At 44.1% G+C, this 25879-nt stretch overlaps 1 protein-coding gene across 1 annotated transcript in view; it reads left to right on the top strand.

The window, feature by feature from the left end:
• Nucleotides 1-25879, top strand: part of NAPA (NSF attachment protein alpha) — a 218850-nt gene that overhangs the window by 174038 nt on the left and 18933 nt on the right. Inside the window, exons 8-10 of the mRNA XM_086938646.1 lie at nucleotides 861-965; nucleotides 13222-13290; nucleotides 13687-13737. Coding sequence (XP_086794772.1) covers nucleotides 861-965; nucleotides 13222-13290; nucleotides 13687-13737 — 225 coding nt within the window. The remainder of the gene's footprint in view (nucleotides 1-860; nucleotides 966-13221; nucleotides 13291-13686; nucleotides 13738-25879) is intronic.

Here is a 25879-nt window from a genome sequence, read left to right as displayed (position 1 = left end):
TATGCAGATTTAATTGCCTCAGGATTTTGCATAGTGAAAAATAGAACAGTGTCCGATTAACGAAGGGGGTTGCAGACTTTAGTGCAATTTGTTCAAAGGTAGATTAGGTTATGCTTTGCTAAGTATGCTTTTATTTTCCGCTTCACATGTGACAGACGTGCTAACTGCTAAAGGTCAAGAAATGCTACAGCAGGTAGGGTTAGATATGGCTAGCGTACTGTAAATATTTTAAACGTGGATAAATGAAAGAGCATGAAGTAGTGTTCACCTTATTCAAGTGCATCTTTGTTTCATTTATGAGGGCAGCGGGGTTGACTGGATAGTTTTGCTCATATGTATCACATGTTTTGGACGAGGTGGAGGCTGTTGTGTTAAATGAGAGTTACTTAGGGACATCACCAGGATGGTCAAAAAGTCAGCCAAACACACACCTTTACCATCAAACCCCAGTGAGAAGTCCTTTTGGCACATGGGAGCTGTCGTTTGTGGAGAAAATGTAGATCTGTCATTCCCATCAGGGTGTTAAAGTGAGAACCTTTCCCCTGTTAGCCAGCACCACATCTTTGCCTAAAGCATAGGCAGATAGGAGGAAAATTTGGCATGCTGATTGGTTACAAAATAACATGTTTTTTTCTTATAAGTAAAATGGGGCTAAACGACTACCCCCCCCCCAACCCCCCCTCATTTCAGTTATTTCTGACTTCTGCTCTGAATCAGAAGTGGCGAAAGTTAAGGTTGCCACAGCAAACTCCTCACTCTCAGTCCTTGCCTGAAGTATCTGTGTTCCCATCTTCCATTACTAGAACTTATTTTTGGCATTTAGAACCTTCTCTTTTCATCATGTGTGCTTCTTTCTTCAGGTTGGTACAATGGCAATGGACAGCCCTCTGCTGAAATACGGTGCTAAGGAATACTTCTTCAAAGCAGCCCTCTGCCACTTTTGTGTGGACATGCTCAACGCAAAGGTGAGCTGAGCTTTGTGCACCTTTTCAGTTTTTTCTATTTATGCTGGTGAAATGTGATTTTACAGATTCTGTTGTTAATTTGAAATAAAACTTTTTTTCAAAAAGCTTATCCCCCCCGAACCCCCCCCCCCCCGACCCCCCCCCCCCCCTCCCCACCCATAATTGTCAGGCAGTGGCGTTCGCACATTTTCTTCTTGCGTTCTGGACAAAAGGATACTCTTTAAGTATGTTGATGATCGCATGCAATCTAAAATCTCTGGTTACTTTACCCCACTGCCAGCTTGTGTTTTTTAGCAGCAGGAATTCAAAATCATGGCCTTGATTTCTGAAGAAGCTGTTTAGAAAGAGGAGTCTGCGGGGTTTCCGTAAAACATGAATCAAGGGGCCAGCAAAGGAAAAGGTTAAAACGATTAAAAGGAATAAAGGTGATGCATGAGAAGTGTCTGCCTCTTCACATGGTAGAAACTAGACACTTCAGAAGACGGAAGTCCGTAGAATGCAGCCAGCGAGTAGGCATAGTTTCTCCTAGCTACGGGGTCTCCTAGCTACAGAGGTAGTGTATTCTCAGATTTGTAAAGGTGTGGACAAGGAATTCAAAGCACACTCTGGCCTGAACCTCTTTACCACTGAATTGATATGAGAAGTTGTCTAATGGGCTTAGAAATCTTTAGACCACATGTAAAATTGACATCTGTGTTCTGCACCTTCATTTGGCATCTCCAATGCATGTAATGTCTTAACATAAACAGGACGGGGTGAAATGCTGCTAAATCGTTTTTGTTTGCAAAGCGTAGAGGTAAAGACTACAGGTCTCTGAAAGGACAAATACCAAATCAGCATCTAGAAAAAGCCTGTGATCCTTTACCACATTTGTATTGTTCTTGATATCATGCACAGTATACGGACATACGTTGTAAAGAATTATGTCCATGAAAACGAATGCAGTTTTTGCTTGCAAAACAAAACTAGGATATCGCCAGTGAGAGTATCCTACAAGGATCATCCATATAGTATTATACTAACAGTTGCAGACCATATGTATAAAAATGTGGATGACAGAATATAACCGCTCGCAGTTGTGTGGCGTGGCGAAGAGGTTTTGACTGCCTTCCTGCTCTCTGAACATTATCGGACCAGCGTTTTGGGCGGAAAACGGACGGAGAGCGACTGCGAGTCCCAGGAGTGACTGCGGCGCTTGACCAGCCGCACCTGGAGACTCTTCCCGCCCCGCCTTCCAGGTCATCAAATCCACGACTCGCGGCCCCCGCTTCGTGGGAGCCGCTCGCAGTTGTGTGGCATGGCGAAGAGGTTTTGACTGCCTTCCTGCTCTCTGAGCATTATCGGACCAGCGTTTTGGGTGGAAAATGGGAGTGGGACTGCGAGTCCCAGGGGTGACTGCGGCGCTTGACCAGCTGCACCTGGAGACTCTTCCCGCCCCGCCTACTCCTACATAACCACGCCCAAACCCGCGCTCGCGGGACGCGTGCGGGCAGCGCCGGGCGAAGCCGGGGCCAAATGCGGGCCCGTTGTAGCCCGTTCGAGCCCGAAAGAGTCCGGACCGGGCCACCCATCTGAGTCCATATATTCAGCACAATCCTACTGTATGACTGTTACCTCTAATCTGGTGGGGATCTAGACAAGCCGGTATCCAGGCACCATGGTATCAAGGGAAACAAGAAGTAAAGCCACGGTTACGTCCGCCATGGCTACAGGTACTTTGGACAATTTTCTTATTAGAGCCAATACCGCTGTAAGTAATGAATTGTCGGCCTTAGAAAGACAATTAGCTGATGGCATTGAAAGTACCAGCCGGCCCTCCCCAGGACTAGCTGTAAATACTACCTCAACGGAGATACTGGACTTTTCCCATCTCTCTCTCCTGGATAGTATTGATCAACCAATTGAGTCTGTTTTACTACAGCTAAGGTCATCCTCAACTTTACAACGTGATTCTCACCGGTCAGTTTCTGATGCTGTAGCATTGACACCATCTGGTGCAGCCCTGATAACGAGGGAGGGGAGCGAACTAAATCTGTCCCAAGCACGGGGTCTCTGAGAAGGTGCTATTTCTAAAAGAAAAAGAACTAGACAACCTAAGGATACAAAAAGGGTGAAACTGGACCAAGTTCGAAGTATTGCTGTTGATAGTCCAGATATACCGGATTCCTCTTCTCCTGCAATTGATAACGAAATTGTTACTCTAATACAGCCTTCCGAATTACCAGTGCCAGGGCAGGCTCCTATGTTTGCCTTTGGAGAGGGGGCTTGTGGAGGGGGGGGGAGCAGTCTATATCCTTTATTTCGAATCTTTTGCAGAAGCTTTTAGACCCTGTCTTGAAGAGGCTTGATCGTATTGTCACTGGACTGCATTCAATTGAAACTGTGACGGGGGACATGAGGGAAGATCTAAGAGCCTTGGGTAGTAGCTCGGGTGTAACCACAAAGAATGGGGGTAGTTCTTCCTCCTCCAACCCAGTTACTACTGTATCTACAAACATCACTAAACCAAGGTTAACAAATGCACCCACAGCCAGCCCCTTAAGTACTGCCCCCGTACTCCCCCCCCCCCCCCTCCCCCCAAGGCAAGCCGTGCCTGTCCCTCAAGTGCGGAAATCAAAATTACCTGTACCAATGATCCCACAGACACAAGGAAAAATTCCACCTAGCACCGGCGAAAGTTCCGCCCGGAATGTTCCTAGTCTAAATCGGCCACATATAGTTAATCTGCCCCCAGAGGCGGCAGAACATACTGTAATCTTGGCCGGAGTCCCGGAGCTCTCAAGTTCTGCACTGGAACCTTTTGATTCCTTGAAAAATAAAGTGATTAGCTGGTTAAATATCAACAGGCCCCTGCAACCATATATTAGAAGTGAAATATTAATGGTTAGGCGGGTTCCCTGGATGGGACATACAACCAAGAAAATTAAGGGCGACTGCATTTTGGTTACCTTTAGGGACTCACAGATTGTCTCTCATATTACTAACTGGCTGGGCAACCCCGGAAACACCATCATCCAACTGCTACCACTGTCCTTCTTCTATCCCGGAAGAAATTACAATTCGCACCTTAGGCTGAATGATGGTTGGACAAGGGTGGGATTTGCGATTGATGGCACAAGATATAGGCCTGCACGGCACAATATGCCCATGCAGACCAACTACATCCATCCCAACAGGTATAGCTGTCTTGAGGAGGTAGATTGACTGCAGTGGGTAAAATGTAGTGGAGGTGGTGATGGGGTGGTGCCCATTGTAGCTGAGTCTGGTATACCGACAGACACAGTTGATGATGGAAACCCTCTCTATCACCATTCTTCCAATGATCAGGCAAGTACTTCCATTATAGAACACCCTCCACATTCCCCTGATACTGCCCCCACCTCCCTTGCACTAAAAATTCTCTCCTGGAATATAGCGGGTCTATGTAATAAACTGGCTTGCCCAGATTGGGGGTCATGCATAGACTCGAATGATATATGCTTATTCCAAGAAACATGGGCAAGGGAGGATCAACATCGTTTAGGTTTTGCTTCATTTTCAATTGCTGCAAAATGGGCGGGGAAAGGTCGCCCTTCTGGGGGCCTAACTTTTTGGGTAGCAACTCACCTGGGATGTAATGTCAAAACTATTGACACAGCCTCTGACGATGTCCAGTGTGGCCGAATGGTTTCAGATTGGCTGTGGTTAACATTTATTCAAGACCGGTGAGTCTCACATCCGTGAAGTAGTGAAGTAGTGTGGCTCACTGGTTAGAGGCGGCAGACCCGAGAGCAGAGGACAGCCTGGGACCAGGGTTCGATTCCCGGCGCGGCAGGTTTCTGGACCAGGGTCAGCGGACTCGATAATTCTCTCGCCTCGGTGCCCACTCTGATCAGCGATCACACTCGGCAACTCTGGGCATTAGCTTGCCTCATCTTCACTAACGGCCCCACCAGACCGCCGGGGATGCCTGGTCTCACCCTGGAGATACCCATTAAGGGACCATCTCTCAGGGAAGCCAGGAAGGGTTTCGCAGCGGTCGAAGCGCCTTCAGACCCTACGGGTAAGTAGTGCGCTATATAAATGCCTATACATCGTGTCTGAAACCATTGAAGAACTATCCTCTTTTTTTTACCAATATTCCGGAGGGTGCCACGTTCGTGGTGGGGGGCGATTTTAACTCCCAATTTGAACCATTGGATGGGCTGTTAGATGGTGTTAACCAGGAGGAGGATGATGCTTGGAAAATTCCAGAAGTGACAGGTCCTTCAGTAAGAGCATGGACTCCTTTAGCTGTACAAATTACCTCTTTGACGATGACCCATTCGTTTAGGGCTTGTAATGGGCGCACAAAGTCTGATAACTCACCTGCCTTTACTTTTAATCAGTCGGGGAGGAGGGCACGCCTTGACTATATATTTGTGGAGTGCAGGGCCTGGAATAGAATATTAGACTTTAGGGTCACACATAGAGGGGAGAGCGATCATTACCCGTTAATCTTAGATTTTAAAATTCCGCGTGCCGCTAAGGACACCGAAATATCGCAACTTGCCATACCTAATATGTCCACCCTGACAAGTAATAGACGCAGGGTAAGATGGGATAAGTTGACCAAAAAACCAAACGGGTTAGCTAAACTGTATACCCAGGTAATTCCAGTACACCAAGCCACAAACTGACCGTTCAAAAACCAAGTTGTTGGAAGTTTTGTTGATTGTATTGTTCCTGGCCCAGAAAGAACTTACTTTGGGCAATGTCGAAAGCTATTTGTCTGCTTTTGTTTGGTTCTTAGAACTCCTTTCTTATTTAAATAACCTGTTGTGATGAGATTTCTGAAAGTTTTGCAACATTTATTTCCATCAAAATCTTTTGTGATGCCACAGTCCGAGTTGAACTTATCCTCACTTTTTTGACATGCATCCCTTTTCAGCCACTGCACAGTTGTCCATTAAGGCTTCATCATTGAAAACTGTCTTTGTCATTGTGATAACATGAGGTAGGTGTTGTATGAGGGAACGGCGGGCACTTTCTGTCAACCTACCTTATTCTTCATTCAATCCAGATAAGTTGATGTTGATGACCCGAGCTACTTTTCAATCTAAAGTGGTCACATAATTTCATATCAGTCTGGCTGCCACCATTCTGGCATTCTTTGCCCCACCAAGGAAGAAGAGGGGCTTCATCATTTGGACCCTAAGAACGCACTAAGATTTTATATTGATCATACCAAAAAATACCAGGTGGTGAATCTGCTCTGTGTGGGGTACTCTGGGGCAAAGAAGGGCAAGAAAGCACAAAACAGGCTGTGTCCTGGCGGATTGTTTTCTGCATAGACTTCTGCTACACGCTGACAAAGAAGCAACCAGCAGAAGGCTTAAGGGGTAATTCCACCAGAGCTAAAGCTGCTATAACTCTGCTAGTGCACTAAGGACCTCACTGATATTTTTCAGGCGACTAAGTAGACGTCAGTACATACATTCATGAAGCATTAGTGCCTCAAAATTCAAGTCAGTTGGAAGCGCCATTTTTAACCCACCTGGTCCTGCAGGACTTTCTTGTCTGAGCCAGTGCACAGACCCACCACCAGAGGGAGTCATGGTATCTGTTGAAGAATCTGAAGTTTTAGAAATATCCATTAGATGAACAGGTCACTTAACTTCAGTAATGATCTTTCTGGTCGATACTCGAACTTCTGATTCCTCACCGACCCTCCTGACTCTCCGTTCTGTGAAGTGGACTATTTTTCCATCAAAAAAGCTCCCAGTTTAGAGTGCTGCGCATCAGTCATGCCAGTCTATGGATGACCTCTGCTTCTAAGGGTGCTGACTGCCAGCGAAAGCAACAAACATCAGTATGGGTGGCACTTATATGAGACTCCTTTCGTCCCTTACAGAGTGGAATGATGTTGGTTCAGAGCCACACTATGCCATCTGTCGAAGCACAGGAATACTCCTGTAAAGTTTCCTGATCCAGTCTGATACCTTGGGGATATTCACAAGGTGAGGAATCTGCGGTTAGATAGAGAATCAACCCAAAAGATCCTTATCAAAGGTAAGTAACTTGTTCATCAGTGCACACGTTTGTGAAACACTACTGCCTTGACAGCCAGGTGCAATGGGAAGGGAATTTCGTCTGCTCAGTCCTGCTGGACCTTTTGGTTTGAGCTGTTGGCAAGACCCACCCCCCTTGAGGAGGTACCGCTCTGCAATCTGTTCTAAAGGTGAGGGATCTGATGTTTGAAGTATCCATAAAAAAAACAGGGAATTCTTCAGTAACTCTCTTTCTGACAGATACTCTGCATAACCGCTAATTTCTCACTGCCCTCCCATCTCCCTGTTCTGTGGAACGGTCTCTTTTTTTTAAATCTGTAACGGTCTCAATCTATATATATGCACACTGGTATCTCTTGTTACTGTTGTTCTCCACATCCTCTCTCACACCACGTACACTCTAGTCCAACGCACACCTCCACTCGATTTCTCCTTCGAAAAATACACTCCCGCCAAGTACTTAGAACCAAATTCTACAAACAAACTCACCACACCAATATCGCATATGACTACTTCACAAAAACCAAACATCACACACACTATTTCTTACTCCCTTCCATCATAAAATACAATTATCTAGTCCCTTCTTCGTGCCCACACAAATAATACACATCCCACACCAACTTTGTACACACATTTTCAAATGTTTAAACACCAAACACCTCAGATACACAATAATCTTCCACTCGCCTTTCATCCATAGTACAGTTTAGAGCCCTAAAACAAGACACACATGCTCTAAAACTACACACACACCTCTTCCATCTTCAACATATGCAAACAACATAAACAACACACCCCTGTTCACAACTTTGCATCTCCTGGTTTATTGCACAACAAGACTACATCACAAAAGCAGCTGTGTGGCCCACCACCTCACTCTCAACCACTGTCTCTGCACTCACAGACCCAACAAACTGCCTTCTAAGTCTGTTGGAGGAGGATAATGATATAGACGAACACTATTGTTATTCCAATACACCACCTATTACAAGACCAAAGGATACCACTTGCTCTTCCAGAAAACAAACTCACACAGCCACCATAATACAGTTTTTAAACTGTACTAATAAATGCACCATCCAGTTGTAAGAACAAGTGCCACATCTATGACCTACTCGCAGACATACAACCCGACTTGCTCTTCATAACTGAAACATGGTTAGCGGATCAAGTGGCACCATTATTGCATGAAGCTGTTCCTCCAGGCTATCACTCTCTCTCATAAACACACAGGCAAAAGAAGAGGCAGTCAAGAGTTTCTAGTCAAGGAAAAATTTAATCTCACCAAAGCTGGGAAGATTTCCATATAAATCGTAAATCATAGGTTCTTATATAGCGCCTTTCACCGTAAGGTCTCAAGGCGCTTGCTTTGGGAACCCGTCCTGGCTTTTCCCTGCGAGATAATCCTTACTGGGCATCCCCAAGGTGAAAGCCAGGCATCCCATCACGGTGGGGCCGTAGTGGAGATTAAGCAAGCTATTGCCCAGAGTTGCAGAGTGTGAACCCATGCTTCGAGTAGGCACCGAGGCGAGAATTATCGAGTCGGTGGACATTTTGAGCTCAAGACCCTGCCGCGTCGGGATTGAACCCTGGTCCCGGGTCTGACCTGTGCGTCCGGGTCTGCCTCCTCTAACCGGTGAGCCACACTTCTCCACAAGGATGTGAGACCCTCATCACCAGATGCAACACTACACCAACTTTCTTCTGAAACGTCCTTCTCCTTTAAAGACCACCGCCTAGCAGTGCAACATTCCCAGAGACAATATCTAACCTTCTGAGTCTACACTCCAACCTATGCATCCTAGGTGACATAAGCATATGATTGATAAACCTAATATGACCCATTTCAGAACTATCATCACTAACGTAGACCTACTGAACCTACTAAGTATCATCCTCAAACCCACACACATTGTTGGACGCATCCTAAATGCTGCGCAAACAAATGATCGACGGAATGCTGAATAAATCCAACATTCACCCCCAGTCAAGAGATCTGGGTTAAATCGATCGTTCTTTTGCTCACTCTTCCACCCCGTTTAGACCCAGCCATATGCAAATAAGTCTTGACCCTGTGCCTCATGGGAACAGTCTACACCGAACTGCCAAGCCAGGTCCTCCCTGGACCAGAAACAAGCATCCTGGGACTGGTTTCTGGGTATCACCTTTAGTCAGCCAGGCTTTTTGCATTGGACACATCCTAAAGGACATTTTTGCCAATCCAGAATTAGTCATTTTTCAAAGAATTACTCAAGTCATGTGGTCAACCCACCATCCGGTAGCTTTCCAACACAACACCCTATACTCTCCACACCTAAAGCCACCTTATCAGTAAGTACATATCAACCTTAGAACAAACTGAATTTTGAGGACTAAGAAACACAACTAACATCAAACGCAATAAGTTCAGTTAAAAAACTCTGAGTAGCTCTTGGAAGCTTTTGATAACAAGAATTTTGAATGAATGCAGAACTAAAAAAGATAAAACAAATTGCAAACATGTAACGCACCTGACTCAAAACAAATAACACTTAAGACAAACATCGACCTGCACAACAGAATATATAAGTCCTCTATCAAAGCTAAAAGAAGATACAATTCAAACAGAATTCATAATACAAAATGTTCAAATAAAGAATTAAAAAAAATTCTCACCAAATTTCATAAACCCAAATGTACAGATTGATACTATCCTATTTCCCAAGATATTACTGCCCTTTTCCAACAGTTCCCTCCATGGATAAGTTAACCAGTCTCTGAAAGTCCTTCAAGCAAATGTCAGAATCTAAATTCATGGATCTATTCAAAACAAGCAGGCCAGCCATTGCCCCTCTGACCCTTATCCACCACAAATCCTCAAGAATATCCTTTTATCAACCTCTGCTACCACCCCAGTCAGAACAATCAGACCAATTGCAAACAGACCATTCCTTGGCAAACTAATAGAAAGAACAGCATTCACCCAGATGGCTCAATTTATTGAAGATAACTCCATACTTTCCAACTTGTTTAGGAAGAGCCACAGAATGTGTTCTAATCGCCATCTGGGATCACCTTAAAAACACAGTAGACCAGAATGGGTTCGCTGCACCACTTTCTCTTGGAACTTTCAGCTGCCTTTGACACAGTTGATCATGACACTCTAATCCAAAGACTCTGAATTCACACTATATGGACCTGCACTTTACTGGATCACATCCTACCTTCAAACAGAACAAATGTCATCCATACGCCCCCTTTCTCATTCAAACCCTACGTCATAAATGGAGGAGTCTCTCAATGCTCTATCATCTCACCCATGCTTTTCTATATGAAGTCATCACTGGCAATGATCAATGGGTTTCAGCTCACCTGCTATAACTACAAGATGGCAAACAATTACCTCTTGAACTGGAAAGCCCCAAAGACATTGAAAACTCCAAAAAATCTTCTATTGTTCCTGAGTACTTGATCAGTGTATGAGATGGCACCATCTCAAATTGTATGCTTCCAAAACTGAAATACACACCTGTGGTGATTGGAACAATTGTGACTCACTCTGCCTGGCCTGACGATCTGGGGCCACGAAGTGGCTAGCTTTGCAAGATTGAGCTTTATTACTATGAAAACTCTGCAACACATCTTCCCACACCCAAGATTTCCACACACGGTCCAAGCTACTTTCTCTTTCGTACTGTCTAAACTTGATTATGTCGATGACCTTCACCATGGATCACCTATATCAACTAGTAAGACTATAACAAATTCAAAACTCTGCTGACAGGCTACTCCTACTTATAAAGCAACATGCCAGATCTCTCCTGCTTTAGGGACCCTACATTGGTTACCGTTTGCTAGAAGATCCACTGTCGAGCGGTTTTTGTATCACCCACAAAGCAATAGATGGAACAGAAAGACTTCATCAGAAAGAAAGTCACAAAATACGTACAGCAAAGAAACCTCCATTCCAGCACACATAAGAAAAGCTAGGGATGGAAATCTTTCTCTGTTCAAGGACCCAAACTATGGCATTCATTACCTCGAAACATAAGATCCACAGATAACCATCTTATCTTCACGAGATTACTCAAGAGCTGGCTCTTCCCTACATGACACCCCCCCCCAATATTCTAAATACATATGTACCGAAGTAGTATTGTACAAGACACCAATGGTACATATGTGTTTTAAAACTTTTAGACTTGATTATGTGCATGTAGTCTGGTATGAGCAGCTCTTTGTACAAATAGTTTATATATTTGTATAAACATAATGTTTCTTATATTTATGCTTAACAAATGTATATATTGTAATTAAAATAAATACACCTTATATGTTTGCTTAATGCATAAAGATCATTACATAAATAGCATGTTTTTGACTACATGCTTATGGATTTCGATTTATGATCACTCGTATCACAACATATAAATAGAATTACACAGAAAGTATGAGTAAATGTTTGATATACTTACTTAAAAATCATTAATATATAAATCTAAATCAATAAGTAGATTGATACATTAATAACATATAAGGTGATGAGGTATGTTTCTGGATTTACTCTCCTATAACAATACATCTGTCATAATGTGTGAATTTGATTATAGTAATTGTATCTGTAAGTGCTTAATCATTGGAATATTGGGTGATAGATATAAAAACAGGAAGCCTGAGTTTGTAAATATTTATCCATGCATGCAACTATCGCATTTATCCAGTACAATGTTATATCTCCTGATTTTTTTCCCTGCATGTGTATCATGTGAAAATCTCTATGTATGTAAATCTCTTATGTGGTCATGATCTACATATTTATATATTTTCCTCCCACTGCAGAGAGAAACAAATGAGCTAATCTCCCCAAGTCTTATCAAATCACCACTCTGACTAATGCTATTCCTCTTCCAAAATATTCTCTACCTCCACTCTGACTCCTCCCAAACCTCTTTTACAACTATGAACTCCCAAGCAACTCTTTCCAAGCCTTTCGCTCCTCTATTGTTCCTTTATCTTATTCTTTCTACTAGCAGGCTCTCTGACTCATTCTAGACCTCATTTACTGATATGAACTCCCCAAAAATTATTTCTTAACTCTTCCTTCCTCTATCCATCATCTAGCCCATTCAATCAGCCGAGAGACTCGCATGCCCACCACTCCCAATAATAATTTATATTTCCCCCTAATAATCCACCTTGGGTTCCTCAGTAGCTTGCTACTCACCAAAAAACCCCTCCGCACCTCATCCGGGGTACTAAGCGTTATACAAATACATTACGCCCAAGGGCACAGACGGGGTTAAGAAAGAAACTGTTGTCAATGTGCAGGAGTGATAAAAAAGCTTGTCTTGCCAATGTGAACCCACTCGCCACCACCTAGCAACACGCAGGAGCATGGCTGTTACATATTTTAGATCTAGTCTGAGGCATGCAGATATTGTGAAGGTGAGGAATCTGCAGTTGGGTAGAGTGCAAAAAGAGTGTTATTGAAGGTAAGTAACTTGTTTTTGGTCAGTAGTGAATCGTTTAAAGACACTTCCTCAATTCACTTCCTCTTACTATCAAAACCGCCCCCACTCTCCTTAACTTTAGGAAGAAATTAAAAACTTGGCTGTTCCCACATTAAGATCGGTTATAGTCATCATCTGATCAGCAAGCGCCGAGACACCCCTGGGTATTTGCGCGCTATAAAAATTGCCAAAACATAAACTGCCTTAGAAAAATAGTCCAATATAAATTTTGCATTCGTAGAAAAACGGTTGCAGCAGAAGATGTAAGCAAGATAGCCCCTGGGTGGTAGAGTTCTGTGGAGGACAAGGAAATGGAACTTAGTTCAGTTTTGCAAGATGCTTAATGAGTACTTTAATATTCTATCAGCATATGGCTATACAAGGTGACGTGCTACAGCATCTGAATTTGGTGGGTACAAAGCTTCAGCCTCATCTGATTAGATTTTTGGGAGTTACTAACATTATTTGGTTTTAAAAGAATATTTTAACTCAAGGAATTGCCTGATGGCTACACTTGAAAATGTGGCCTTTATGTAACCTCACTGTACTTATATGGAGGTTAACTTTAGAAAAATTCATTTTATTTGAAAGGATTGTATATTTCATGAATATTCCCATGGAAATAGAAAGTGTGTACTCTGCAATGTGTGCTTGTTTGACAGTGAAGTTCTTGTGATGTGAATAAAACAAATGAAAATTTCCGCTTTTAATTTTGCACGCTTTATATTTTGTTAGCTGGCATTACAGAAGTACGAAGAAATGTTTCCGGCATTCTCAGATTCCCGGGAGTGCAAGCTGGTAAAAGTAAGGGCAGTTTCTGTATTTCTACTCTGACTGGGAGAGATGTTTGTCCAGTAAAGGAAATAAAATCCATTCTTTTGAAACAATGGGATCTTCTTTGCAGAAAGAACACATGAACCCTTTCAGCAGCAACTGGCAGTGTAAAACTGCATAACAACTACCACGAGAACCAGAACAGATATGTGGGGTAGTTTAGGGATGTTTGAGAAGCGACAGTTTTAGTGGAAACTGAAAAAATGTAGGGAATTTAATCATGACTACAGGAGGGTACCAGGTGGGAAATATACATTTTTTTAGTGTATGTCTTTGAAAAGGGTGTGGGAAATGTCCTGCCAACTTGACATTTGCACTTAATAATGTCCATAATTACGGGTTTTTTTGGTTTGTTTTTTTCCACAGAAATTATTGGAAGCTCATGAAGAACAGAGCATTGACAGCTACACAGATTCTGTAAGTGTTCTGTGTTACCCGATAAGTAATTATGTTTTCGATCTCTTAACTGGTGAGGTTAGAAGAGACTATGAATGCTACTTGCAGCAGCACATGATTATCTCTGATAACCAGTTGTATAAGAGCTAGTGAAACACGCTATGTAAGCTTCTTTGAAAACCAGTGAGTGTTGGCTGTCTTAAAGCACTACAGCCATCATGAACATAGAGAACAGCTTTTATAGTACTTTAACATACTCTGCCCCCTAGTTTGTATGTTCAGTAATGCTTTTAATGGCTCATTTATGGTTAGTTCTTTATAATACCTTCACATCGAAGTGTTCTTCAGCAGGGGTGCTGCTTGGATTCGTATGTTTAGAATCTTTCCAAAGGTGGGGAGAGTCCTGTAACACACCTTGCAACGCTTTATTTTAGAGCAGATCATTACCTGCAGCATTTGTTATTTTGTACAAATACATTGCCATGTGCCACACATACTCTGCCCTTTCAAGAAGGGGCCTAGACACTCCAAAGTTTGGTCCTAAAATTCAGTGCACCAAATATTTTTTTTTTTTTTTACCCAGCGTACCTTCAAATTGGGGCCTTTTTAGCCGTATTTCAACTTCCTTCCAATTATTTAGTTTTCCTGCAGAGCTTTTGTTCTCCTGCAGAGCTAGCTTTTGGTCCTGAAGGATTAAAGGGTAGTGGTTTATTATTATTGTTTCTTTTGTATAACTCTCTGACAAGAATCATTGATTCCTTCCTCTAGTTGTCCTAATTACGTCAGGCTAAAGCATTTGGCGTTTTTGCACCTGAAATTGAGAATAACGATCCATATGTAATACAGGCATGTATGTAACACCAGATGTATCAAGGGACATAGCAACAGAGATTGATGAAAGTCTTTTCTGGTGGTAATAGACATGTTTTCAACACATTTCCAACTCTCAGAACAGAGTTCATCTGAGAGGTTTTGCAAACCATGAGGAAAAATAGACTCTTGCCTCAGAGCGGAGAAACGCAAATTTAATTTCACAGTGATGAGTATCTTTGTCACAGGATCACGGCGAATGGAACGGAACCAAGGTTTGTGCCATACAAAGTGTGCCTAATCCTACTAATAAAGATGAGTTGATCAAATGTTCTATGAATGAAGGAATATTACAATACAATTATAGCACAGTATGCAGAGAAGAAAAGAACGAGTTGCTTACCTTCGGTAACAAAGTATCTGGTTGAGACACAGTCTAGCCGCATATTCCTTTACTTAGAATATCCTCAGGCGTCAGACTGGATCCGGAGAGTCTTCTGCAGTGCAGGCGTTAGACTGGACCCGGAGAATCTTCAGCAGTACCTCTGCGTGCCGGGGTACAACGTTGCATGGCTCCGTACTGACGTTGTCCACAGATATGATGTCAATGGAGCCATATAAGTCCCTCCCAGCGCGCTGACATCAGTTTTCTAATGTGAAGCTTTTCCGCGCCACAACAAGGAGCCATTACCAAAACTGTGAGAGTGTGGGAACGGTGTGCTAAAAATGATCCAAAATCTTCGAAACAACAATGACAAGAAATCATAGAATGATGAGAAATATCACCATGTATGTCAATGAAAGAGTACTTTATACTGTAAGGGGTTGAAGGCGGGTAGCAGAGTACTCTCTCCTGGAAACAGTTTTGCAGAAGCGAAGAGCCATGCCTTCCTATGAGGGAATACAGCATTGGAGATGAATAACATGGCAAACGATAGGCATTCTGCAATCACAGAATGTAACTGTTACTGGAAACAGAACTGGAACAACATGACTCATGGTAATTGACTGCATTTCTGCAACAAAAGAAAATGTGCTATCATACACCCCATAAATTACCTATTGATTGTAGCACAGTCAAATAGGCCGAAAATAATTGACCGCAACATAGTCAAGGAGATCCCAAGTAATGATTATAAAATAGAGGGTGGAAGGGAGGGTATAGTAACATGATAAAGCCCCACACTGGAAGAACCTGGGTGGAGGAGCGTGGAAGGATATTGAGCCCACCATCCAATTTCGAGAATGGATGGAGAAGCAACAGATAAAACAGCATTAGACATCCTAGCCCGGAGGGAGGTGAGGCAGACCATCCCACAGGAAGACAAAGGCCACCTGGAAGTATGCAAGTGGGTAGAACCCACTCTGAAAAGGCCCTTGCAGAGCGGAGGCCGATGGATGGGCGTTAGAGACACAGTCTAGCCGCATATTCCCTATCAGATACATATTCACCGAAGGTAAGTAACTCGTTCTTCTGATAGAGACATCTAGCACAGATTCCTTAACTTAGAATAGATACCAAAGCTATACGCCATTGGAGGAGGGTCTGCTCCTGAAAACCACCACGTTCCAAAGAGAACTCATCCGTCGATAACATTGCCCAAAACACAGTGGGTACAGCAGTGCCAGCGTGGCTGGCACCACACCCATTAAGCGCCGTAAGGGAGCATTAACAAGGGGAGGCAAAGGCCCCACAATTCATCAGAGGACAGGACAAGGCCTCTCTCGTCCAGACAGGGACAAAAGGGAAGCACATAACCAGAACGTCCAGTGTATAATGGAAGAAATTCCTCAAACTTCTACAAGAAGTTAAACCAAGCACAGGTCCCGTGGATCCGAAAGAGACAAACTCCCTCAGAAGGAACAAAACAGTATGACAGAGTCTGAGCATACAAACGGAGCATGCACAACAGTGGATGTCAAAAATAACATGTTGAGGGACACGTGTCACCATGCAGAGATATACTGAACCATGACTACCAGGAGATACATGTATGTGGATGACAGGGATACACATAAGCAGACAGTGTGGACCGTGAGAACTGCACCACAGGAATGCAAAATCCCAATAAAATGTAGCATCAATAGCACGTTTGCGTCGGCAGAAATAGACGGGCGCATCACCAGGTAGTCAACCGGCCAACCGTACCCAGAGGTACAATGGTTAATGGATACTGGCCAGGTCGGGCACACAAAAATAAGGCTCGCTCCCGGGAGGGAGTAACTGGACTGGGACAAAAACCCAGATACCACAGCAAGAAAAAATAAAACTAGTATGCTTGCCCTCTCACTGTGTGGATATCCCATGACATATATACATATATATGAAAATATATTTATTGAAAGACAAGGGGAACTCAAAGAGTATGGCCTACATAATATTGGAGAGGACAATGGTCCCTAGACAAAGCAATTATATCAAGTAAATATAGGCTAAATAGACGCTATATTCTTAGTCCAGCCGGACAGATTTATTTTGTAGTAAACAATTTTTGGAAAAGTTTTTAAAAAGTGTTACAGCAGGACACCAGCCGATGTCAACTGACACACTAAAGAAAAACAAACAAGGCAACAAAAGACAGTCTGTGTAGTCAATTCACAATCAGACAATAATACAGACACACTATTGCCGATATACATTAGTACATTGCGACCGCATATAGTGTGGTACAGTCGACGTTTCGAACCAATTGTAATTACAGGTTCATCCTCAGGACATTACATATATGCCTTTTTCTTTGTCAGAAATACAACAAAATCGATTTGCTCAGCCTGTAATAAGGCGCCAGTAGCCTCGATATTTAAGAAGCTATCAACTGGTGCAGCAATGTAGCCCTCGTAATAAGAGAGAGAGATGTGGCTGAATAAAGTATGGACGAGCCGACAATGCGGTCAGCGTCTATGGAGCAAATCAGAGGGTGATATATATACAGATACTGCAGAAATGGCAGTGAGTATCCTGAAGAAGAATACTTCCACTGATAACAACAGCAGGGGCCAGGAACAGGAGTACCTGAGCCCCCACACAGCAAGAAGCAGAGGGACTAGAGCCCCTGTCTGGGACGTGCATAGGGGAAAAGGACACAAATGATGCTGCTGGCGTACACTCTACTGCCCATAGGCAAAAAGCAGACCGGGTCTGAACAGCAAGAGAAGACCTAAACACGTCCCAACACCAGAGAATGAAGAGTAGACAATACCACAAGAATAGAACGCAGCCAAGACAGTGGCGCAAGGCATACTGCAGGCACCCCGTGGCTGTGAACATACCCAGTGTGTACTCACAGATCGTGTCCGCACAGAACACTGAAAGAAACCGCTCCGGAGCGGAACAGGACAACATGCCCACAAGGGACACTTGCTTACGTCTCAGACAGGCAATGTAGACAAAAATAGCACAGTGAAAAGCTGAAAGAACACGCTGGGGTGAGCCAGGTGTGGCAGAAACCCAACAATACTCTGGAGCAGTTTGCCTCCACAGAGGCGGAAGAGGGCTACAGCCCAACCATAGACCACAACTCCTAAGCCCTGAGTGCCACACCAATCTTGATGGGTCTCACCAGAGGGGATGTCCTACGACAGTAGGAAGAGCGACGAAGGGAGAAGCCTACAATTTGAACCATAGGATAATCCCCCCCAGAGGGACAGGAGATAACCATCCTAAGACCCCGCGGGATCCTTCAAATCTTCCTGTGCAAGGAAGAGCAGCTATACAATAGCTAACTAATACCCCCCATAGGATAAGTCTTATCCCCATAAAAAGCCATGGACACCTCTTGAGACTAGCTCGTAGACCAAGGACTCAAAAAGAAATGCAGAAAGAGCTGAATAGCTGTACCAAATAAGGACAAAAACGGCTGATTAGCCATACAGTCCATCCGGGAAATAACTTCTTGAACCCCTAGACTGATACCAGAAAAAACTGTGACAATACTGCAACCAAACTAAAAGTCCGCAACAACTACTATAAACCACAGTATTTATGGAAACCCAGACATGAGACATTGGACTGCTGAGACAGGATGACTGTCCAAATGGGAGATCCCATCAATGGGCAAATCCTGAAGATGCTCCTGAACATTCGCAGGGAAACTGCCATTGCGCAGGCAGGCCTGGTGGCGCAGAGCAACTGACCTGGCCATAGCCCAACCCACAGAGTCAGTGGTGTCCATGACTCACTGAATGGAAAACTGTGTTGGTTCCCTGCCAAAATGAAGCAGCCGATCCAGGTCAGCCCGAGGGACCTCCGGTAGAGATGGAAGGAGACCCTCGACAGAGTCCCAAAGGGTAAAAGTAGCACATGCAAACATGCACGATGTGTTCAAGGACTGAAGGGCCGAGCTGGTGGATGCTAAGACATGGCGGGCACACAACTCCAACCAACGAGACTCTCTAGTGGGAGGAAGTAACTGAGGAGGGGAGGAAAGTAGCGAGACAGAGGCTGCCTGGACTACCAGCCCTTGAGCCCTAGGATGGAGGAACAAACAAACAGTGTCATCTGGAGCTAGATGAAGATATGCAATAGCACGACCCACAATGCCTCCTGATGAGGGTCTCACCCAAGCCCCAAGTAGAATGTCATATAATGACTTGCCAAAAGGCAGCAAGGGCTCCACCTCCACGGCGCCCTGATGAAGTCGATCCAACAAGAGATCAAAAGGCATAGAGATTGAGGGAGGCTGCATCAATAAGATATCTACAGCTTTTCGAACCACTCTTGCAAACTTCGGTCTAGCCTCCGTGGCCATTCTAGGTGGCGACAATAAGCCATCTTTAGGGGACTGTTGTAGGCTAACCCGTCCACCAAAAGGCAGAACCTCAGCAGCCCGAGGACCAGCAAAAGCCAGCCAGTGCACCATGGGCACCTGTTCCAAGGAGGGCACCTCAGGGGCCTAATCTTCCACCAAAAGAGGAACAGCAGGGGATGGCTGGGTGTCGACCGACGTTCGGACGGCGTTGCATCGACGATCACCGAAGAGGACTTGTCTGCCCGATGTTGGGCCGGCATCAACTCGACCTCCACCAAGATAGGAAACTGCAGGGAGGAATGGCTTCGAGTCTGAGTCGAGCTCTGCCCTGCAGCTGCATCCAGCGCAGGGAGCCCCAAAAGTCTGTGCGGTGACGCCACAGGAGGGCCTAATGTCCCTCCGGGCCGTGTCCTGATGTCGCAGAGACTCTGGAACCGGAGTCAGGATACCCGACTCCGAGTGAAAACCTGCCAGCGAATTCCCGATCTGAGCCCCTACTCCCTCTGGGGCCCAAAGGCACACCAGGGAGAGGAGATGACCCAAAGATGGCCTGTAAAGCCCGAGAATAGGCTTCCATCTGGGATCTAATCGCCCCAACACCAGGAAATGGTGGGTAGGTGGAGGTCGACTCCTGGGGGCCAGTGTCCGGTGAAGACTGTGAGCAGCTGGCCCTGGCATCACTATTATGGGAGGCGAAGACCCCAGTGACTTCTTCCTTTACTTACCTGCATCAGGCGAGCGACATCCGCTGGAATGACTCCATGACCTGTCCCGAACAGAAGCCCCAGCTCGAGATGGAGACCGGCGACGCAAGGATTCCCAACGGGACAGCCGGGCGGATAGCAACTTTATCTGATGTTCCAGCAGGGACTTCGACTTCAGCTGTCGGCTGGCATCTCACTCTCTCTCGCTCTCCCAAGCACCACATGCAGATCTCATGTGGATCCGTCACTGGCATCTGCCGCGTACAGGTCTCACGCACTTGAAGCCCTTAGACATCTCACACTGTTCCCAGACGCTAAAAGGCGCCAATAAGGCCGGAAAACAAAAACGGGCCAGAGGAACCGCTTCTCCTGGATCCGCGTTGGGACGTGGAAAAAAAGGAAACTGACGTCAGCGCACCGGGAGGGACTTATATGGCTCTATTGACGTCATATCCGTGGACGACGTTGGGACGGAGCCATGCGGCACCACCCCTCGGCACGCAGAGCTACTGCTGAAGTCTTCGGATCGAGTCTGACACCTGGGGATATTCTAGGCTAAGGAATCTGCGACTTGATGTCTCTATCAGATAGAAAATACCAGGTTTGCCAAAAAAAGTTTTTGACTTCAAATGGTTTTGAGACGCAGTTTCTCTTGATAATATACAACCTGAAAAGTTCATCTGTTTACAGAGTTTCAAGCCAGGTGATAAAACCATTATAAGTGAAGGCAGCATGACCAGTCTTTGGATCTGTGTTGCTACAAGGGTCTTGGTGCTTGGAAAGGGCCATAATATTCATATCAAGTGGGTTAAAAGGAGCAGAAAATATTCCATCTCACTCTACTGTACGCAATTCAAGTCTGCACTACTCCACTCTGCCACTTCACTGTACGCTACTGCACTATATGGTATTCCACTCTAAGCCACTCCACATTATTCCATTGTAGGCCACTCCACTGTATGCAACTCTATGCCACTCCAGTGTACTCCTCTATATAACGCCACTTTTCTACACTCTATGCCACTCTATTAGACTCTACTCCACTGTATAACCATACACTTCGCCTTCCCAATGTGTGCTTGACTCTATGGCCCTAAACACTGTTGTACAACACTCTACTCTGCAACGTCTTTCAACCTTGTACTACACAGCACTCAACTCTGTATGAGACACCGCTCCAATATATAACAGTTTCTTTACCTTTACCTCTATGCTACGCCACTTCAATTACGCTACTCAACTCTACGCTAATCCACTACACCCTACTCCACTCTACGCCACTACATTGTACACCATTTCATTTTACATCGCTCCACTGTATGACACTCTCCTCCACTCAATATAACTCCACTCTGTAACTGTCTAGTACACTTTATGGCACTGAACGCCGCTTTTAATCTACTCCCATACACTCCACTGTCTAACACTGTACTCCACTCTCTGCTCCGACACTTAATTTTGCAACACTCTTATTTAATTATAAACACTTTTCTATACTCTGACACAGCACTCTACTCTACTGTATGACACCCCACTCCAATTGATAAGTTTACTACCTATGGTATGCCACCACACCCCACTCTGACACACTGTATTCCGCTGCTCCACTCAACTGTACAAAACTTTCTACTGTACAACAATCCACTCTATGCAGCTCCACTCTTTGACACACTACTGCACTCTGCAACTCCACTCTGCAACACTTTACTACATTGTTTGCCACGCCCTGACATTTTAATCCTGTCTATACCCCTCCACTCCACTGTACAGCACTGTACTGAACTGAAAGCCACTGTACAACACTCTGTGGCACTCTACGATGCTGCAGTCCACTATACAACACTGTATGCAACTGTTTGTATGCCACTGCACCCCACTTTACTCCACTCTACTCTGACACAGTATTCCACTCTTCTTCTCTCCTCCACTGTACACCACCCCCCACTACGCCACTATATATATGGGCCTAGTGGCTCAGTGGACTAATGCGTCCACTGAAGGGGCCTGTGTTCGACCTCATGGTCACAGGTTCAAATCCCTGCGGGTTCACTCAGACTTTCATCCATCTGACGTTGTTAAAATGATTACCATTAAGTAGGGTAACAATAAACATATGTTATTCAGCACCAAGATACCTACAGGGGAACATGTACTTATCAAATTACACATATCACATATGCCATTGTACTCTATAACACTATGCCAATCCACTGTACAAAACTACTGTAAACCAAACCACTCTAACCAGCTTTACTAGACTGTATGCCACTTTACTCTACGGTAGTCTACCATGCTTTCCAATACTGTATGAGACAACACTCTACTGTACAACACGGTACTCCAAATTATGACACTTTACTCTACTTTATGCCACGCTACGTCACTCCACTACTGCACTCGATGCCACTGTAGTCTACTATACGGCACTCCACGCTACCCAACTCCACTCTACTACACTTTATCGCACTCTGCCGCTGTACCATACACTCCACTACACCACTCCACTGTACCCAACTCCACCCTACAACACTGTACTACACTCTGACACTCTACTCAATGCCCATCCACTCAATGCCACATTACTACACTGTATGACTCAACGACACACAACTCTTCCTCTACGATACGCCACTCCATTATATAGCACTCCACTCTATGACACTGTCCTCCATTGTACTCCGACTTGTCACTCAGGGATACTCCACTCTGACACACTACTTCACCCTAATCTACTCTAAAACACTCTACTCCTCTCTGTCCGTCTGCAGCACCCTACTCTACTGTACGGCACAGCAGTCCACTCTGCAACTCGCCACTCCGCTCTACGATACTTTACTCCACTATATGAAACACCATGCCACTACACAATAGAACACTTTTTATACTGTTCGATAAACCACTTCACTCTACAGTACTCCACTCTGACAACAGACTTTACAGCACTCTTCCCCACTATATTGAACAACACTCCACATTTTACGAAATCCAAAATACACAAGCTTTATAAATTCTAAAGTTATAGTTATAGCTTTTATTTGCAATCTATCCACCACCTTCAAATTATTATAATTAGCTCACCTCATCACACACCCTTTTCAACTTGTGAACCAGACAACACTTACTACAACTAGCCACTCATGTGTTCTCACAAATAATGACTCTACAGTAGGATAGTACACTGTATGAAACTCTCTGCCACTCTACTGTACAACACGGCACTTGACAACATTGAAGTGTGCTACTCTATTCTTCACTGAATTCAGCTCTACACCACTACGCTCTACAACACTCTACTACACTATGCCACACTAATCAAAGACACTCCACCTCACTCCATTTTGCGATTCTCCACTGTACAACACTTAACTCTTTTCCACACACCACTGCACTGTACAACACTCAGCTGCTCTGTATGAAACTCCATTCCACTATACGAGCCACCACACCATTTCAATGTGTAACAATTTACTCCACTGTACTTTAATCACCTCACGCTACTCCCCTTTTTCTACTCCACAAAACTCCACTCAGATTGACTCTACAACAATCTCCTGCAATGTACTGTATAGCCCTCCACTATACGACACTCCAGTGAATGACACTCCACTCTGCGATTTGAAACATTTTTATAAAAAAAGAAGTCATTAACAATAAAAAAAGTTAAAGATGATTTATAGTTGGAAATCTTTATTCTTTCCCTACAAGTCCAATTTAAACATCACAAATTGTAAAGTTATAATTATAACTTCAATTTATAATTTACGCTCCACCTCCAAATTACTATGTCGCACACCTCCTAACAGTCATGCCACCTCACTCGCCACACTACATTAACTATAACTCATGCATTTTCCATGCACTGGTTATACCCTTACGTACTACAGAAATTGGTCCCCTGTCCAAAAATATTTTATATAGATATATATTTATTTTTTAAAAGCAAAAATAATTATGCTGCATTGTTTTGCTTAAAGCATAAAGAATGATGCCGCACTCCAGGAGTTCATTCACAAAAGTACTTTAATTGTACCACTAACACCGGAGCGAACGCTGTGATTGGTCCCCTGTCCACAAATATTTTATATAGATATATATTTATTTTTTAAAAGCAAAAAATCATGAATAAATATTGGGATATCATTAAAAAGATCCAGACTGTTAAATTCAATGGAATGAAATGGATGTCTCTTTCCGCAAAGCATCTTCTTTGTAAGATAAATTAGTAAAAAGCCATTTTTCACAATCCAAGAATGAGTCCTGGACGACAGACTTTCAGAAAAGCTTCATGAAATGTGACAAATGTAAGGCATGCGAAATTGGGAGAAACATAAAACAACTTATTGATTTTAAAGACAAAATCTTTACCATCAATCCTAAAATCACATGTGAAACCATTCATGTTGTATACATGATCGAATGTGACTGCGGCCAGAAATACATGGGCAGCCACATCTGTCTATTAAAAAAAAGTATAATGGACCAACAAGCAGGACACTCAAAATATTATGGCAGAAAAAGATGTACTCAGTGGCTGGGGGATTCGCGTAGACACACTACCAACTGAAAAGTATCCGCACATACTGCTGCAGAGGCAGCAAAAATCAACTGCAGCAGCGCCACGCAACTGCACTCTAAAGGGCATAAGACCGATTCCGAGCCTACAATGGGATAACAATTTTAAAATCAAACTTGTGAAGGGGGAAGCCACCAGACAATGCACAGAGACCAGAGCGAATCTGGGCACTACTGCAGAAGACTGGGCTTGGATCTCAACGGCTCTGCACTCTAAAGGGACGATATATCCCTAGCACAGAAGTAGTTAAAACAAGAACAACGCTCAGACTTATATGCTGGAATGTGGCAGGCCTCAAATCAACGTTCGCAAATAAGGATGCCTTAAGCCTTCTCAAATCAGGAGACATCCTATGTTTACAGGAAACATGGATGACATTGCCTACACCCATTAAAGGCTATCAGGCAATTCACACCTTATCAAGTAAGAGAAACTTATTCGGAAGACCTATCGGTGGGGTATCAATCTATGTAAACTTGAATTTGCAAGTTCAGATGGAGGAATGGCCCACGAATTCACCCGACATCCTGATTGTTAATCTAAAGGGAGTAAGGATAGGGGGAATTCCAACTACAACTGCGATAATTAACCTATATATTAACCCAAATAATAAGACAAAAACTGCGAGCTCAAGGATGGCTACCAGCCTAATTAGAGAATATCTCTATGAAAATCCAGGTCATGAATGCATCATTACCGGGGATTTCAACATGAGAGGCCTGAGTAACTCGGCCGGCTACCGTGGAGAAAATGCCCTGACTATTATGGAAGCTTGTATCAATGAATTTAGCTTGGAACGTGCAAATAAAGTGGTGCCCCCAAATATGAAGCTACAACCGACCTTTAAGAACATCTCGACGCTGGACTACATCTTTTTTTAGCCAGAATCTTCAGTGGAGGTGCAAAGAATATAAGGTGACTAACACTACCGCAAGTGACCACAATCCACTATCAATCCTGGTCAATATAAACACAACAATGTACTTTGAGGGGGAGGAGCTACGCGAGCATCCGTGATGGCCGCGTGAGCACAGAGCTCCCCGGACCCTCGTCACTCTTCGCAACTTATCCTGACAACATCCTGAATTCTTGGACGGATTATTGCAGATGAACCTTAGCTGAGTTCATAACTCTTTTCAGATTTTAATTCGGACTCGGGGAACCGAAATTACATCGATTTGAACTTTTGAGGCCCACCTTGCGGCAAGCCGGGGACTTGGCGAATTGTGCAGCCGGGACGAAGTTGAATAACAACGGCAGTGGGGTCTCCCCAGTAGCCCTACTCCAACTTTCACTTTCGTTTTCGTTTCTGGGTCCTGGCATTGTCT

This window comes from Lissotriton vulgaris, chromosome 9 (assembly GCF_964263255.1).
Source record: "Lissotriton vulgaris chromosome 9, aLisVul1.2, whole genome shotgun sequence".
NCBI classification, from domain to species: domain Eukaryota; kingdom Metazoa; phylum Chordata; class Amphibia; order Caudata; family Salamandridae; genus Lissotriton; species Lissotriton vulgaris.
This window is presented reverse-complemented; position numbering and strand designations above follow the sequence as displayed.